The sequence below is a fragment of the Bactrocera neohumeralis genome, chromosome 6 (genome assembly GCF_024586455.1).
Source record: "Bactrocera neohumeralis isolate Rockhampton chromosome 6, APGP_CSIRO_Bneo_wtdbg2-racon-allhic-juicebox.fasta_v2, whole genome shotgun sequence".
Taxonomy (NCBI): Eukaryota; Metazoa; Arthropoda; class Insecta; order Diptera; family Tephritidae; genus Bactrocera; species Bactrocera neohumeralis.
In genome coordinates this window covers 23,388,878-23,406,128 of record NC_065923.1, presented here as the reverse complement: position 1 = coordinate 23,406,128, position 17,251 = coordinate 23,388,878, and the positions used below count along the sequence as shown (strand labels likewise).

The 17,251-nt window shown below is 36.5% G+C and overlaps 1 protein-coding gene across 1 annotated transcript in view; it reads right to left on the bottom strand.

Moving 5' to 3' along the window:
• The window catches only part of LOC126761827 (transmembrane channel-like protein), a 60,913-nt gene that overhangs the window by 21,084 nt on the left and 22,578 nt on the right, over positions 1-17,251 (bottom strand). The window contains exons 2-6 of the mRNA XM_050478236.1: positions 13,790-13,935; positions 10,842-10,909; positions 8,042-8,320; positions 6,008-6,135; positions 3,070-3,174 (exon numbers count right to left, since the gene is read on the bottom strand). Of these exons, the coding sequence (XP_050334193.1) occupies positions 3,070-3,174; positions 6,008-6,135; positions 8,042-8,320; positions 10,842-10,909; positions 13,790-13,935 (726 nt within the window). The remainder of the gene's footprint in view (positions 1-3,069; positions 3,175-6,007; positions 6,136-8,041; positions 8,321-10,841; positions 10,910-13,789; positions 13,936-17,251) is intronic.

Sequence of the window (17,251 nt, the reverse complement as noted above, 5' to 3'; positions counted from 1 at the left end):
AATAAAAAATACAGGCTGCATAAAAATAATAAAAACAGTTGCCATTAACTGCCGTTAAAATTTTGTGGTGCGAATTAAAGTGCAACGCTTGTCGGTGGCGTAAAACCGCAAACGGTCGTGTTGCTACAACTCCCCTGAGTACCGCAATATAGCGTCCACAATCTGCCGTCGTGTTGGGTTTTTATTCATTTTTGCTATAAACAGGTGTGTATTTATGTAAATAAGCAGGTGTAGGCATACAGTCGTGATCATAGAATTGGAAGAGATTATAGACATTGCAACGAAGTTGAAGTATAAAGGACGAAATGTGGCCATAAATGTGGTAAGGATGCAGCCAACTTTTATCCGTTATGCTTTTCGTAGACAGCCATTTAAGTTTTGGTGTCCATTTTTAGCTAATGCCCTCCAAACGGCCAGTGAGTGTCTCGTTAAATTAGCTGTAAGTCTGTAAATACTTTTCCTGGACCTATGCATATTTTTTGATCATTCCCAGCGGACATGATATTAACTCCGCTTCGGATTTATCTAAAGAACTCCTATTGTGGTCAGCTCGTCTGTGTTTTAATTATGAAAATGCTTCTGTGGCGGGAACTTATCAAATTAAGGCCACATCAGGTGAAGTTGACTCGTTAGTGATTAAGCATCTCTGCAATAATTAATTTGTTCTGGAATTAATTATTTGTGTCCATAACCAAAGCAGCTGCCTGTTGAATTTGGTAGTCGCATAGAGAGAGAGATATCAAGTTCATTGAAGAGCTATTAGGTGATCTATTTTGATCCCTTCGGTATGTATGGAGGTTTTACCATCCACACTTAGTAAACCTCTTTCCCATTCACGTCTAGAAGATAACCTCAAACAAAAGTGACTATGGAAATCTAACCTTGGGATAAAATAACGTGATTTACTTAAGTTCAGTGGGTTCAGGATGACGGTATGTCTATAATAATTTCTGTTCGATCCTCAAAATCCCTCTATTATTATAGCAGAACTGGCAGCTACTTTCCGAGTAAAGACGTTTATTGGCAGTTGATATAGGATCATCTTAAGCGCATTGGTTGGACCTGAGCATAAGTAGTTTCGTTTTAAAAGAGATCTCTTCACTTGTGGCTATTAAGCAGGACTTCTGTTCCTCTATAAGGTGCTTGACGGTAGTCCGATAAGTATTCTGCGTCTCCACCGGATGGTGTCACTATCGCAAGAAAAAAATATCTTTCTTTAAGCACATTCCCATAGGGATAAATACCTAGTAGATCTTTGGAGGCCGCTACTGTCAAAATTTCCGACGAATCGGGTTCGTAATTACGCTTTAGAAACGCCGGTGTCCGCGAATTTAAAAAAAGGTAAAAGTGTCGTGTTGGTCGGTGATTACATTCTTTAATGGAAGTGAAATCCCGCTTTGTCATCAAAGAGCGTTTGAATTTTATGGCGATGATCACAAATTGGCCGAGTTTCAAAGCGGCAGCCTGTTCTAGGTTCAGGGTACAGTGCACGATTTTATCTTAACAGAAAGTCGGTTGAAGTTACTTTTCAGAAGTAGTTGAGACATGGATCCGGCATAGTGAACTTCACGTTTGAATCATCTATGATGAAGTTTTTGTTGCTCTTTAGGAAAATGATGACCAATTTTTTTTCTTGACAGTCAAAGAAGCATGGAATCGAAAGAGTGGACTTCACTTGATGAATCGTCTAAGAAAAAGATGCGGACTGCCTTATTAGCTGAAAAGGACCTCACATTTGCAAGTTGCGACCAACACCAACAAATTACTCGGCTGCTATTTCAATATATTCCCATATTCGGTTCCGGGTCACTTATTTCTTTTTTCCAAACTTTAAAAAAGTCACTCGCCAAACATAACTTGAGTCATATCAGGATCTCATCGCCACTACGAAGGCTTACCTTGATCTAAGAAGTTGGGAACTACCATGGGCTGAGTATATTGTACTAGATCCCAAGTTCTTATTGGAGCGTTTTCGTAAATATTTTGGTCGATCGTGGTCTCGAATAGACATCTCAATAGGTTCTCCAATTAAAATTGTCTCCAGGAATTTGTCTTTTACAAAATTTGGTCTCTTGGAGGTTTCCTTTAAACTTTTGAGGCTTATTAGCCTACAAAACTCTGGCTTTCCTTCGATTATTTTCAGCTATCCAAGTCTCTGTTATTAAAATCACGTTATGTGTTTCTATAATAGCATCCGCCACTGTATATACGTTATAAGTAAAGGTTATGTGCTCCCTTTCGTCTTTACCTATTTGTCGCACTTGTTGTCAATTCCGTGAAGCATGCAACGTCGCCCGGTCATGTCGTGCCAACGCCACTGCATTTATGATGACTTGAAAAACTTTAAGCGCTTTTGTGGCCAAGTTGATGCCACAAGTATGCGTGCAACTTGCAGCTCGCTGCAAACGGAAGTGAGTGTGTCGGCAGTGGCAGCCACTGACAGGGTGTAAATGTGTGCGTGCACCTTTTAATATTTAAAGGCTTATATAAGGGAATGAATACGCTGATGTGAGTGTACGGCATGTGTGTGTCCAACGAAATTTTAATATTGTGCGGCAAGTTGTAGCAGCTTGAGGCAAATTGCTACATTGTGACAATAGCAAAGAGAGTTGAGTCAGTCGTAATTTCCGTTGAAGGTAGCAAGTGAGCGGGGTGCGGCGCCCTTTAACCACAACATGCCGCATGCCACATGTGGCACGTGACATACTTAAGGCGTCAGAGCGGGCACTTCACAACGCTACCGTCTGCGCGCCAACAAAGCTGGCGGATATTCAAATTCTCACACAAACACACACACACACACACAGGAGCGCACGTGCCACTTACAACGTTGCATATGCTAACAAGCATGCTTATGTAAACATTAGCGGCTGCAAATACCAAAGCGGATAAATCAAAAGCGAAAACATAATAAAAGTGCAAAAATGTGGCATAACTGTATGTCCCATAGCGCGTTCGCCCAGCCAAAGCGCCGGATGTGTTGATTGTGTTTGTGTGTGTGGGAGTGCAATAATAGCATTTATGTGTGTGCGTGTGCTGTAAATGTGTTTGTAGATTGGAAACACTTACCGCTGCCATTAAAATTTTAAAGCGCGCCCACAAATCTTTCGTGCTGCGCGACATGGCGAACCGCTCCTGCAGCGCTCCCTCGTGCCGCGCCACATATGTCTTGGCCTTCGTTGCGGCAATCAATGTATTTGTGTGCGAATAACGGCGTTTATGAAAAGTGGAAAAGTGAAAAGTTAAATTGTTTGTTTTGCTCTTCAAATTATTTGTTTGTTTGTTTGGTATGCTCAAGCAAGCGCTAATCATTTGAGCCGGAAGTGAGCTGACATTTTGAGAGGGTGCAACTTGTTAACTGTATATTGAGGTTGTGTGGCGAGTTAATGGAATTCGATATGTGATTTATCTGATTGAAAGCTTAGTCTTTTCAATGTCTTTTAATCTTATCTTATTTTATTGATAAGGGGACTTCAGTAAAGGAACAACCCTAGCACTTTCTCCCTCGCGTGGAAAGTATCCAATGGCTTATACCCAACCATGCCAAAGGCGTACCCCAAATCTCCCTACCTCTGGTGCTTGAGCTATCTGTACCTCCGAACTGGGAAAGAACGCATGTAGCAGAACCTCCGGACACTTTCTCTATGACGATAACAGAGTGTCACGCAAATATTGGCGATTTCCTCCATATTACTACCCAGGCAGATCTGACCTCAGGGCTCGTTCCTATTGTCTCTAACAAAACTCCTCCAAACCTCCTATCTAACTAAATTCATACCTCATTTCTGACAGCATGTCAGAATTGGACCGTCGGGCGCCTTGAAACTTTCGCCTCAATCGCCTGACAGTCCTCCTCTTCGACGTTACCTCAGGCGTCCACCACTTCATTTTCCTAACCCTGAAACTTTCACACTTCCTAAGAACCTTATCATTCACCCCCTAGGCCACCTCATAACGACGAGCATTAGACGTTGTTCAGCGCCCTTAAAATGCCAGGCATTTGCAGTATCAATTGGCAGTGTGGAATGGACACACTAACCGCCTTGGTAGCGTTCGATGCCTTTCTAAAATCTCTGTCGAACTTTGGGTCCGGCATCCGGTTGCAATGCAACTCCAAATTCATCTGACAAAGTGTCAATTCTTCCCGTATTTGGGTTTTAACCACAATTAATACCATACTCCCCGAGGGGCCAGTAACCTTGAGCAGGTTGGAGCGAACTCCATGGGCTCCTGTTCTCCGTGGTTGTTGTCATTTGATCAACAGCTTTCCTTCAGTCCTTTCGAGACAATATGAGTAAAAAGCAAGTGCGTTTTTCTTCAGTGCTTTTGAACATTATCTTGTCGATCCTGCACATTTTTAAAGCATTATATTAGGTTGAAAAATATCTCTCTTCCGCCTTTTTGTCTCTTGAATTTCGCGGCTATGTACAAAGCGCTAGAGAGCTCGACACCATGGATAAGCCAATCTGCGGAATACCTGTGACGACGAATACCGATCACATCATGGAAAACATCGAATTAGACCGGCATATGGCATCTCGTGATATCGCCCAAAAGATGGGGGTTAGTCACCAAACCATTTTAAACCATTTGCAGAAAGCTGGATACATAAAAAGCTTCATGTTTGGGTGCCGCATGATTTGATGCAAAAAAACCTTCTGAACCGAATCAACGCCTGCGATATGCGGCTGAAACATAACGAACTCGACCCATTTTTGAAGCGGATGGTGACTGGCGACGAAAAATAGATAACATACGACAATATGAAGCGAAAACGGTCGTGGTCGAAGGCCGGTGAATCGTTCCAAACAGTAACCAAGCCAGGATTGACGGCCAGGATGGTTTTTCTGTGCGTTTGGTGGGATTGGAAGGGAATCATCCGCTATGAGCTGCTCCCGAATGGCCAGATGCTTAATTCTACCATCTACTGCGAACAACTGGATCGCTTGAAGCAGGATATCGACCAGAAGCGTTCAGAATTGGCCAATAGGAAGGGTATAGTGTTCCACCAGAACAACGCCAGACCACACACTTCGTTGATGACTTGTCAGAAGCTATGGCAGCTCGGATGGGAGGTTTTATCACATCCCCCATATAGCTCGGACATAGCGCCAAGATTACCACCTCTTCCTGTCCATGGCGAATGCCCTTGTTGGTGTAAAGTTGAACTCAAAAGAGGCTTGTGAAAAGTGGCTGTCCGAGTTCTTCGCAAATAAAGAAGGGGGCTTCTAGGAGGGGGGTATTATGAAGTTGCCGTCTTGATGGAAACAGATTATCGAACGAAACGGCGCATATTTGAACTAAATCTGATCACTGTAACACTTTTTATAAAGCATTGAATAAAGAGAAAAAAAGCGGAAGGAATATTTGACAACCTAATATACATATGTATTTATAGGTCAGTTAAAAAATACTTTTCGAACACAAGTTAGTTAGAGTTTGTCGACCAATCTGATCTTCCTAATCACATAAGAATACTATATTCTCTGAGCGGATACAATTTAGCAGTCTCTTACTTGGCAGAATTAAACAGAGTCTAAAATACTTGTACATTTGAAAGTTTCTCCAAACTTGTCGGAAACTCAGTTGGTAGGAAGATATCAAAAATTATTTAAAGAAATAAAAATTAATTTTTTTTTGTCCAACTTTATATCATTCAATATATGCACCCTTAGTGTAACACTTTGCCGTAGTACTCTTTGAAAAGGCACCTCAAACTACATTTTACATTCGAAAAATGTGTCATTAAGAAAAACAATGTCCAACCTCAAAAGTCATAAGCAAATGTTCCCGAGTTCTTGCTTACTCTTCAAGTTGCTACCTTCACTTCAGCTGTCCTAATCCGTTTGCTTGTGTTTATATTTCATGGCCCTTTTTCTTTCCTTTCGCAAAACGTTTTTCCATTAGCATCACTTTTCGGCTCACAGATTGCAGCTGCTGAGTGACTGAGTGACTCCAAACAGAAAAGTACAAGGATATATACCGATGTATGTACTTAATCACTCACCTGTCGTACTAATTTCAGCTTTTTTCGCATTGGCCATGGCTGTAATTTCACCGATTGTATAACCTCTTTGTGCAAACGAATATTTTCGAAGATTTGCTCTTGTGTTGACTCCTGATTTGTGCCCTCATCTGTGATGTTTGTGATGCGGATTTTGCGTGATTTTATTGGTTGTTTAGGATTTTTTGTGTGTTTATTTTGTGGTAAATTTTTGTTGTTGAAATTTTGGATTTTTTGTGGCCCATTTTTGTTTGTGTTTTCGTTGTTATTTTTATTGGTATTTGCGTTTTTATGTTTTCATCATTTGTTGCGTTTTGTTTGTGAAAGAGTAGAGGAAAAAGTAATATGGAATTACATACGTACAAACATATTTAGATATGCGTGTGTTTACTTTTGGATTACAATTTGTTTGTATGTAATACAGATATCTGTTTGTGTACATACATATAAGTGGATTTGTATAAAGAATATAAAAAAATTTTCCTAAAAATAGAAAATAATCGAAATTTTGAAGTAGAAGGTAGAAAACAAATATGTATAGGGTGATTCTTTTGAAACATTTTTTAATCGATTCCGACCATCACCAAAAAAAGTTTAGTTCGAAGCCGCTTGGTTATGCTGATGGAAAGTGGATCATTCACGACTACGATAAATGACAGTGGTCGCATTTGAATCACGGTGAGTCAACGCGAATGGTTCGGAAGATTTTACTTTGTGCTTGGTTTGGTGGGCAGGGAAGCCTCTGCTCCACTACCGCCAAATTCTTAATTCGGACCTGCTAGTAGTTAGACCCTATGAAGTAAGCAATCGCCCATAGCGACTCGCTAAAAGCTTCCGGATCTTGGCTGGGAGGACTTACTGCAAGCTTCCTATCGCCCAAACCTGGCACGAAGTGAATACTACCTATTCATGTCTATGACAAATAATTTTTCTGTTGAAAAATTGGCCTCAAAATTTGTGAAAATCGACTGTCCTGGTTTCTTGTCAATAAGGGGACGAGGGTTTCTATGAGAGAAGGATTATGAAGTCAACTTAAAAATGGTAACAAATTATCAATGATAGTGGTGCAATTTTTTTTCACCAGAACGGATCAGTTTAACTTTGCTAAATAAACTCTTGAATGCAAAAATGATGGATTTCTTCTACTATACTATACTACTATATATGAGTGAAATTATCAGTCTAAAAAATGCTCTAAAAAATATTTATTTTTGTGTGACATTTATAAAAAGAAGAAACTTATTTATGGCCCACCCTGTATATAAATAGCCAATATCATATAAAATTATCGTTTAAAAAATGCTCTAAAATAACAAAACTTAACTTTTTCTGAAATTTATAAAAAAAAATAAATTTATTTATGAACCACCCTGTATACATCCAATATCAACTGTATATTGTACTTTCATATGCTCGTATGTTACTCGAAGAAATCAACAAAAACCAAAGTCATTATACCCGAAACCGATGATATATGCGCAACGTTGAGCCAATGAAATAAAAAAATAAAAAAAATAAACAAAAACAAAAAAGTGGAAAAAATCCAGAAAAAAACACAAATCAAATTAGAAAAAGTCACGTACAGCAGAATAAATTCGCTGCTCAGCTTTGATTAGTTACACTCGTGCGTCGCCAAAGCCAAATGTCACTAACAAATGGGTCACGTTGGGGAGCTGCTCCCAAGTGAACGCACACATGCACACACACACACACACATGAACGCACGCACGCATTTATGACATTTGACAACTTCCAGGCGATGTAACAAAGGATCAAATCGAAAGATTGAAAGCTTTGTTTGTTTGCTGGCCTAATTTTCGGCTTATCTTGCGTGTTTGCTGCTGCGTCGACAACTACAAATGAGCTTGTAATTCGCTTGTGGTCGTAAAGCAGCGAACACATGCCACACATGAGCTTTATGGCGGGCACTGTATTTACAGATGTTCGTACAAGCAAAACACGCAAGAAAATTCACTCAAAAAAAGAAGAAAAGAAACTAAACGGAAATAAAGCGCACGGCAACTACCGTTAACTTGCCTGAACTCGATGTGTAGACGCTGGAGCGTCTACGCTCCACGGTGTCCATCAAATGATCCATTGGACTGGAAGCTCTGCGCGAATAACGACTGCCCCGCTTGCCCCTGTAGCCGCGTACGCTGGCGCGCCGTTGTATTATCGCCGTTACAGACACCGAATAGTCTTCGTCATCGTCTAACTCGTCGTCGCTTTGCTGATTGTTGTTGGTGTTGTTATTGTTATCGTTGGCACTGGCAGCTGCGCTATAAGCTTCACACAATTGACCTTGAGGTGATGAATCTGCAAGAAGTGTAGAGTAAAGTAGAGTAGCGAGTTCATGATAGTAAGCGAAACAAAAACACAACGGAAGATGGGTGAAAAGACAAAATGGTCATTCTAAGTAGTTATCAGAAGCACATACACATACACCAGTAGCGCAGTGACCAAGCGCGTCGTAGAAAGCCGTAAAAGTGAACGGCACATTTGTCACGGCGAGCGGACACGGCGTATACGTGATTTAATATGCTTCACGTTGCTGCTGCGCTTGTGAGCGCAAAAATTAATCGAATTGAAAAATGAAAAAAAAATGTCTTGTTCGGCTGCTTTGAAGCTATAATATCCTACACAGTTACGTTTCTGAAAGCATAAAGAGTGTACAAATATTTGTATTTGAATTGTGATTGGTCAGCTTGATTTTGCTCGTTCTGTTTGTATGGCATGTATATGCTATATTGGTTCGATCTTGAAAATATCTTCAGGAATTATTTTTTTGTCTTGAAACATAACTCATACAAAATTTCGTGAAGATATCTGGTCAAATCAAAAAGTTTGCCATACAAGGTCTAAATTTTGTTCGACTATTTTGTATGGCAGCTATGTGATATACTTGTCCGATGTGAACCATTTCTTCAGAGGTTGTCTTGGGCAATAATACGCACCAAATCTTGCGAAGATATCTTATAAAATAAAAAAGTTTTCCCCATAAGGATTTGATTTTGATCGGTCAGTTTGCATGGCAGCTATATGCTATAGTACTGGGATCTGCATAATATCTTCAGAAAATGTACAGTTGTCTTGGAAAATAATCCATACCAAATTTCATGAAGATATCTTGTCAAATAAAAAAGTTTTTTCACAAGGTCTTAATTATAATCGATCATTTTATATGGTTGCCATGTGATGTAATGGTCCGATATGAACAATTTTTTTACAGATTGTGCAACTGCTTTGGTTAATAATACGCACTAAATCTTGTGAGGATATCTTTTCAAACAAAATAATCGTCCAATATTGGCGTTTCTGACAAATAAATAGCGTCTTGGGGATAGAAGATTATGAGAAAGATTTCAGATCGATATCTCAAAAACTAAGAGACAAGTTCATGTATATACATCTGGACTGAAAGGCAGACGGATATTGTTATATCGACTCAGCTCGTCAAGCTGATCATTTAAATAGGTGTTACTCTAGTTATAGAGTCTCCTCTGTGTTCTGCTGGGTGTTACAAACTTCGTGTTTAATTTAACATAAATTAAACAAGTAAGGAAGGGCTAAGTTCGGGTTTCACCGAACATTTTATACTCTCGCACGATAAAGTGATAATCGAGATTTCATTATCAGTCATTTACATATTTTTCAAATACCGTATTTGTGTAAAGTTTTATTCCGCTATCATCATTGGTTCCTTATGTATATACTCGTATTATACAGAGAAGGCATCAGATGGAATTCAAAATAGCGTTATATTGGAAGAGGGCGTGGTTGTGAACCGATTTCACCCATATTTCGTACATGTCATCAGGGTGTTAAGGAAATATTATATACCGAATTTCATTGAAATCGGTTTAGTAGTTCCTGAGATATGGTTTTTGGTCCATAAGTGGGCGAGGCCACGCCCATTTTCAATTTTTAAAAAAGGCCTGGATGCAGCTTCCTTCTGCCATTTCTTCCGTAAAATTTAGTGTTTCTGACGTTTTTTGTTAGTCGGTTAACGCACTTTTAGTGATTTTCAACATAACCTTTGTATGGGAGGTGGGCGTGGTTATTATCCGATTTCTTCCATTTTTGAACTGTATATGGAAATACCTGAAGAAAACGACTCTGTAGAGTTTGGTTGACATAGCTATAGTTGTTTCCGAGGAATGTACAAAAAACTTAGTAGGGGGCGGGACCACGCCCACTTTTCCAAAAAAATTACGTCCAAATATGCTCCTTCCTAATGCGATCCTTTGTGCCAAATTTCACTTTAATGTCTTTATTTATGGCTTAGTTATGACACTTTATAGGTTTTCGGTTTCCGCCATTTTGTGGGCGTGGCAGTGGGCCGATTTTGCCTATCTTCGAACGTAACCTTCTTATGGAGCAAAGAAATACGTGTACTAAGTTTCATTATGATATCTCAATTTTTACTCAATTTTTACAGCTTGCACGGACGGACGGACGGACAGACAGACATCCGGATTTCGACTCTACTCGTCACCCTGATCACTTTGGTATATATAACCCTATATCTGACTCTTTTAGTTTTAGGACTTACAAACAACCGTTATGTGAACAAAACTATAATACTCTCCTTAGCAACATTGTTGCGAGAGTATAAAAAGTTTCGTTTCTACTCGCTAGTGAGTAACAGCCGACCATCATCAAAATAATAATGTGGCAACGCGCGCTATTCATTTTAGCTCCAAATCGTTCGCTCGCGTGCTATCTTCAGCTCTTGTGCCTCTTCTACAACCTCATATTGCCTCTACAATACCTGAGTGTGTTTGTGTGTATGCGTGTCCGAGGCATAACGATTTAGCTCGATTAAATTTGAACTCACCAAAACCATCCACGGGACTCGCAGAGTGGCACGAAAACTCGTAAGGCTTCTCCTCCTGTGAACTATATCTGTGGATGTCCGTTCAGCCGTTGACCGTTGACCATTGACCGCGTCCATTCCATTTTAGCAGATGTGTGCGAGTCCATGTGTGTGTGTGTGTGTTTTCGTATAGAAATAGCATGAAAGGATAAATGAAGAAAAGTGATTTGAGATTTGCGCTGCTGGAGGTGGCAACACGTTCGCCATTGAAATTGGTTTATTATTACTTTTTTGTTGTTGTTGCACTCAAAGTGAAATCAATTGATTGCAAAAAGGTCACATTAATCAGACATGCAACTCTCTGGGGTACATTAAGCACTCGCGTATATGAATACATATACAAGTATATATGCATACATATGTTATGCTGGCTTAGAACATTACAGATTACATTTTACTTTTGTACCCATACACACGCTTGTGTGTTTGCATGTGCGCCTATCCTTAAGGGGTTTTAATGTTGATGCAAATGAATCTTTAATAAAATATTGTGTTTGGTCAAAAGTAAAAAGGAATTAATTTAAAAAAATTTAAATAATGAGCGTTGTAAATATTTTAAGGCTGCTAAAATATAATATAAATATCGGTTTAAATAGTTTCGTAAATCCACTGCGAAAATAAAATTGCAAATTTTGAGAAGCTATCAGTATTGAGAAAAGAAAATTTACAGAGAATATTTGTAAATTTATATTTTTTTTATTATATATTTTTTTAACTTCTAACAATTTTTTAATAGTTTTTCCAGCTAAGAAAAACATAAACAAAATATTTACGCACCAAAAATTTATTTTTTTTATTTCTAAAAATTATCTAAAATTTATTTTTTTACTACTATATACTTCTCCGAAGTACCTTAAACAAAGCAAGAGGTGCGCTCTCATTTGTGAAGAGTTTGTAGAAAAGAATTTAGTGAACTTCATAATTTTAAATGAATTTGCCATAAGGTTGGAACGATTTTTGTGATAAAATCCGTTTAGAAACAATTCTTACGTTTTACTTTGAGGGGTAGCAGGGTTTGCAGGTTTCAAAAAATTAAAATTTTTTATTGTCTTTTTAAGTTCTACAACATCTCAAGAATATTGTCCAAAATTTTCAACAAATTTCGGAACTTGCGCGCTTGAGGCTAGCTAGGCTAAGTGCGCCGCCTTTTAACGCGTTTTTCTCGAAACTGTGTTGGTTGGCAAGATTTTTCGAGAACTACTCAACCGATCTTCATGAAATTGAAAAATTTTAAACAGGTCTTTGAGATACAATTCTTAAAGACTCGGACGAATATCTACTTGAAAAAAAAATTCATTTAAATTTTCGTTTTTTTTTTTTTTGTAAAACTGTCTGCCAAAAATCCAATTTTCACTTTTATTCCTTCATCCAAGTGCTAAGTTATTTTTTCTCTTTAGATGAACCTGTAAGCGGTTACTTCGAACGCGGGCGCATTTGAATTTTTTTTTGTTTTTTTTTCTGGTTTAGAGAATTTGGAGAAAATTTTTTGCAAAAAATTATAACTTTTTTTGTTTGTGATCCAAAGTTGCAGCTTTGAACTTACAGCCCTACAAAATGCAGCCATTGTTTTTGTTGTTCTTACAGCGCCTGAACTATACCGAATTTACAGTTCTTGGTCGGATAAAATAAATGAAATAAAAAAAGAAAATAATGAATAAATAAATGCTTTGAATAAGCAAATGTAGCCACTCAGTACAATCGGCTGCGTCAGTTTGCCGTCAAACTTTTTTTTCTAGAAACGGCATTTTTCGAATTTGCTTGAATGAGTACTCGGAAACAAATGATTCGCTCACTATTAAATTCTTCTTCATGTTCTGTATGTAGCTTAGTGACCTACCAGTTTTTTTAGCTGATGAAAAATTGAACTTTGATAGGCCAAAACGACCAAAATTTTGGTTAAAATTCAGCCATTTTAAAATGCCTTCATTTTGTTAATTTTTTTTTTTTAGACCAGAGGTCGCTGTACGACAATATTTCCTAAGAGATGTTTTTGTTTAGGTTTCATTGACGGAGCAGCCTGGATTCGCTGTAATCCGAAATACATATATTGAATTTATTTTTTCAAAATGCTTTATTCTAAAAATATTCATATCCATAAAATTTTAAAATTTATGAAAATTTTGCTTTTTGTAATTCACAAAAAATCATTTTGACCTTCAATTCGAAAACGATTGAGTGAACTTTTGTATTATTCTTCGACTCTATTCTGCATAAAAATTTCAAAATAATTTTTGATCGTTTTGGTTGAAAATATTACAAGAACAATGCCAGCTTTCTACTTAGCATCTTCTAATATTTGGTTTAAATACTTAAAATAATTTCAAATACAAAATGCTAAGAGGGTTTCTATACTTTAAAATATGAATAGACACACAAAATTTCTTATTTTATCTAAATATTTTTGGACATGAATTTTAAGTCAAAGTGCCTAATTATCAAAATATAAACTTTTCAATCGCTGATTTTAATAAAATTTGTTCATTTTCTCGTACTATAAGTTGAATGGTGGGCAGCGAGATAAAGCTGAGATGATCGATTTCCAATAAAATGCTTAAAATTTTGAGGCTTTGCACTAAATTTAATAACATTTTTAAGTTTTTCTGACTTATTTCTTTCAAATTTTTATTTACTTTTCAATGCAAATTTTATTTGACTGTTTGCTTATTACTCGGCGCATACCAATTAAGTATTAGTCGTATTGTATATTTGGCTAACGCATCGTTATCTCTACTTTAGCCAATTCAAAATTTCAAGAAAAAAATAAGAAATACGTGCTAAAACTAAGCTGTGCGAAGGCTATAATAGCGTCAGCTAGCTGTATTTGAAAATTAATTATCACTAAATATCCAAAAAGCATCTAATGAAAAATGTATATTCTCCTTTTTAAAATTATACGATTTCACACTCACCTTCTCAATCTGCCGCTCAAAATGCTGGCGTCCGCTGACTCCGATCGTTGTCTCCAATCGTGCTCGTTGGTGTCGTAGGGTGGTGTGGCCCAAGTAACAGATAATTGATGAGGTGATGTAACGCCTCCAGTTGGCGATGTTATGTCCTAGTGAGTTAGATGCAATAAATATTTAATAAAACCACAACAAAATCACAATGCGACACACGCAATATTATCGTAAACAAAAACTGACACATTTCATTTTGTATGGAGATTAAACAAATAGTGTTTTATTTATTTACGCTGGTATAACTTGAATCAAATTATGAAAAAGATATTTATATAGATGAACTAATCTGTATTTCGCGTTAAATTATAAACACTAGATATATATTTTATTTGTATAGTCCTAGGTTTGCTTCGATATTTGAATTCTTTTCTTTATAAATATATTTTCTGTTACAATACAATATCCTTTACAAATGCAAATGCGTTGGGATTGGTTCGGACCTAACTCCATTGCAGATGCATCTACAAAATTCTGGGTCAACTTATAAAAAGACTTTGGTGAATTTGCTAGGCCTCAGTATCACTTCATTTCGAGAGCGTTTGTTTGTATAGAAATTATGAAACTGAGTAATAGAATAGAGTATAAGAAACGACTGAAGTACAAATATAGGTCTATCAGTATCAATGATAGTTCTTCTGGCCGGGATTTTGATCCATTGTCATTTTCACAACATTTTATGACTAAGAAAATAGTTTGATAAATTCAAAAGTAAGGATTTTGTAATTATTGGTAGATCACATAGTACCTCTTGGGTTCGAAGTTCGAAGATTATGTAATTACAGATATATAATTGGATAACTAACCGATTATTAACTGGAATAAACCGATTATTTACTGAAATTTTAAGGTAACTGCATATTTATTGGTTAGTTCAGGTAGTGGAACTCTGCTAATGGGAAAAATAAGTTGAACCAATTTAACTACTTGCAAAGTATCCAATAAAATAAAGTATTGAACTTATTTAAATCAAATAATTTTTTTATTAGAAAAAGTTTTAGTAAACGCAAAACTTTTATTTTTTATCTGTCGAAAATACATTTCATTAAGTTTGTGGTGTAAAATATTTGGAGCAAAATGTTGCTGTATTTTACCTATGCAATTTGTTAATATTTGACAATTTTAAATGCTTTGTTGGCTTTGGCTTCCGTTAAGCTTATAGTCGTAAATTTTAAATTTTTTTATAAGCTTCAGCGCTCGCTTGTACAGTTTGAAAGTTTCTAGATTTTAAAAATATTTTATTTATTTGCTTAAATTTTATTTATATTTTTTTTTAACAATTAACAGACCTAAGTCTCTGTTATTATAATTTTTTTCGCTTTTGTCATAAAAAAATTGCTTTATTTTTAATACTAATCACTTTGCACTTTTCAGTTCTATGAAAATTGTTAAACGTTGTAATACTTTATTAATCACTAATTCGGTTGGAAATGCAGTTATTATAATTTTCTTTTTTTTTGTTTTTGCACTCAACAAATTTTTTAATTTTATTATTATTTAATATTTTAGTTTAAATTTTATTTATTTTTATTGTATTTTTTGGTTTAAAAAATTTTCTTTTTGTTTTTTGAATTTAGTTTTCGAAATTCTTTAGTACGAACTTTTTTTACTTTGCTTTTTAAAACTTTTTTTTTTAATCAAAACGTGCCAGTTTCTTGGCTTAAAATTTGTTTTGAGTTTTGAGGTTATTTTTCGAAATTTCTTAGAATCAAGTTTTTTCTTAGATTTACAAAATGGTGTGCACTTTGTTTTTTCGCACAAAACTTTTGTACCAAATTTTTTTTTGATCCAGAACGAGTTAGCGGCTTGTTCTGAAAATTCTCTACTTAGGTTGTCACGATTCTTATGCTTTAGTTGTGTTAGATTTTTTGGTAAATTTTCAAAATCGTATAATTACAACATTAATTAGTTATTGTTTCTTTCAAATGTTTTGCTAATTTTTTGTAAATAATTAATTAATTTTTTTTAATTTTACTTTAAATTTTTCAATTAATTTATTTATTTTCGACGTTTTTCTTGCAATAATACTTATTTTTAATAATTTAACAAGCCTACAACTCTTTCTATATTGTATAAATTTTATTAATTTCTTCAAAATTTTTCGTTTACGTTTCTAAATTTTTCACAATTAATTAAATTTTATTATTAATTTTTTTCATTTATTTGTATTATTTTATTATTTCCGTGGAGTTAAAAAAATTTTCTTGGTATTTTTCTTAATTTGAGTTCACTTTGAATCACTAAAAATTGTTTTTTTTTTCCAATTATAACGGTATTGGTAGTATATAGAAAAAGCGTTTATAAAAATCAATTCAAAGTCTATTCAATTCAATTTCCGTTTCCGATTCCGATTGCTTGGCCAGTTCGAATAGCTTTAGTAGCGGTCACCAGCGGCTGATTACGACGACTGAATGCCAAAGTCAAGCGGCTCCACATCGAATACTCCACACCAGATCGGCGGACACTCCACAAAATGCCAATCGCGGCCGCGAACAGGGCAGCGCTGCGATTCAATTTTCAGCTTTTCCCACATTTTTTCACATGTTTTTACATGTTTCTACCATTGTTGTTATTGTTTTTGTTGTCTTTTAACTATACCAACGTTGAATTGAACTTTTTTCTAATACAAACGACCACAAATGCAAATGTGGCATGAATATGAATAAAAGTATGCCATTTCGAAGTGGCCACACACCCAGACGCACACGCGTGGAGCGAGTCAACAAGCGCCAATCAAAAACCACTCCACAACCACGGTATGCTCCAGCTCCCGACTGCCGCGCCAAGCCATGGCATTCCGAAAGCATCGTGAAGACGACAAAAACACAGTTGTTGTGTGTGAGTGTGTGTGTGTGACAGCAGCGGTGTGTGGTGTGAGTCAACACGCTCGCCCAGATAACGGTTAATCAACATACACGCTTAGACAGTTACGAAATGTGTACAAAAACAACAAAAATAAAATAAAAAAGCATAGTGCTAATAGTAATGGCAAAACCATAAGCACAATTACAGCAACAAAGCGCTATGACCGTTATATTTCATAAGAATGAAAGAAGACGAATGAGCAGAAAAATCGCGAAAGGCATTTGGAGCGACGTCGACCGCACTGTCAGCCGCAACGTCAACTCTAATTCCAAACGGTGACACCTCAATGCCAAATAGGATTGGCGTTGGCTGGTGGTGACGGTGACGGTGATGGTGTGGTTGTTGTTGGTGTTGCTGTTGTTGATTTTAGTGTTGTTGTTGCTTTTGCTGCTGTTACTTTTTTACTGTTGTTCTTATTGCTGTACCTGTTGTTGTTGTTGCGAGCTGTTGTTGGCGTTGTTGTAAATAATGTTGTTGTTGATGTTGTTTTTGTTGGTTTTGAGGTGGAAATTCCTTTGAATTTGAATTTGAATTTGAATTTCAATCTGA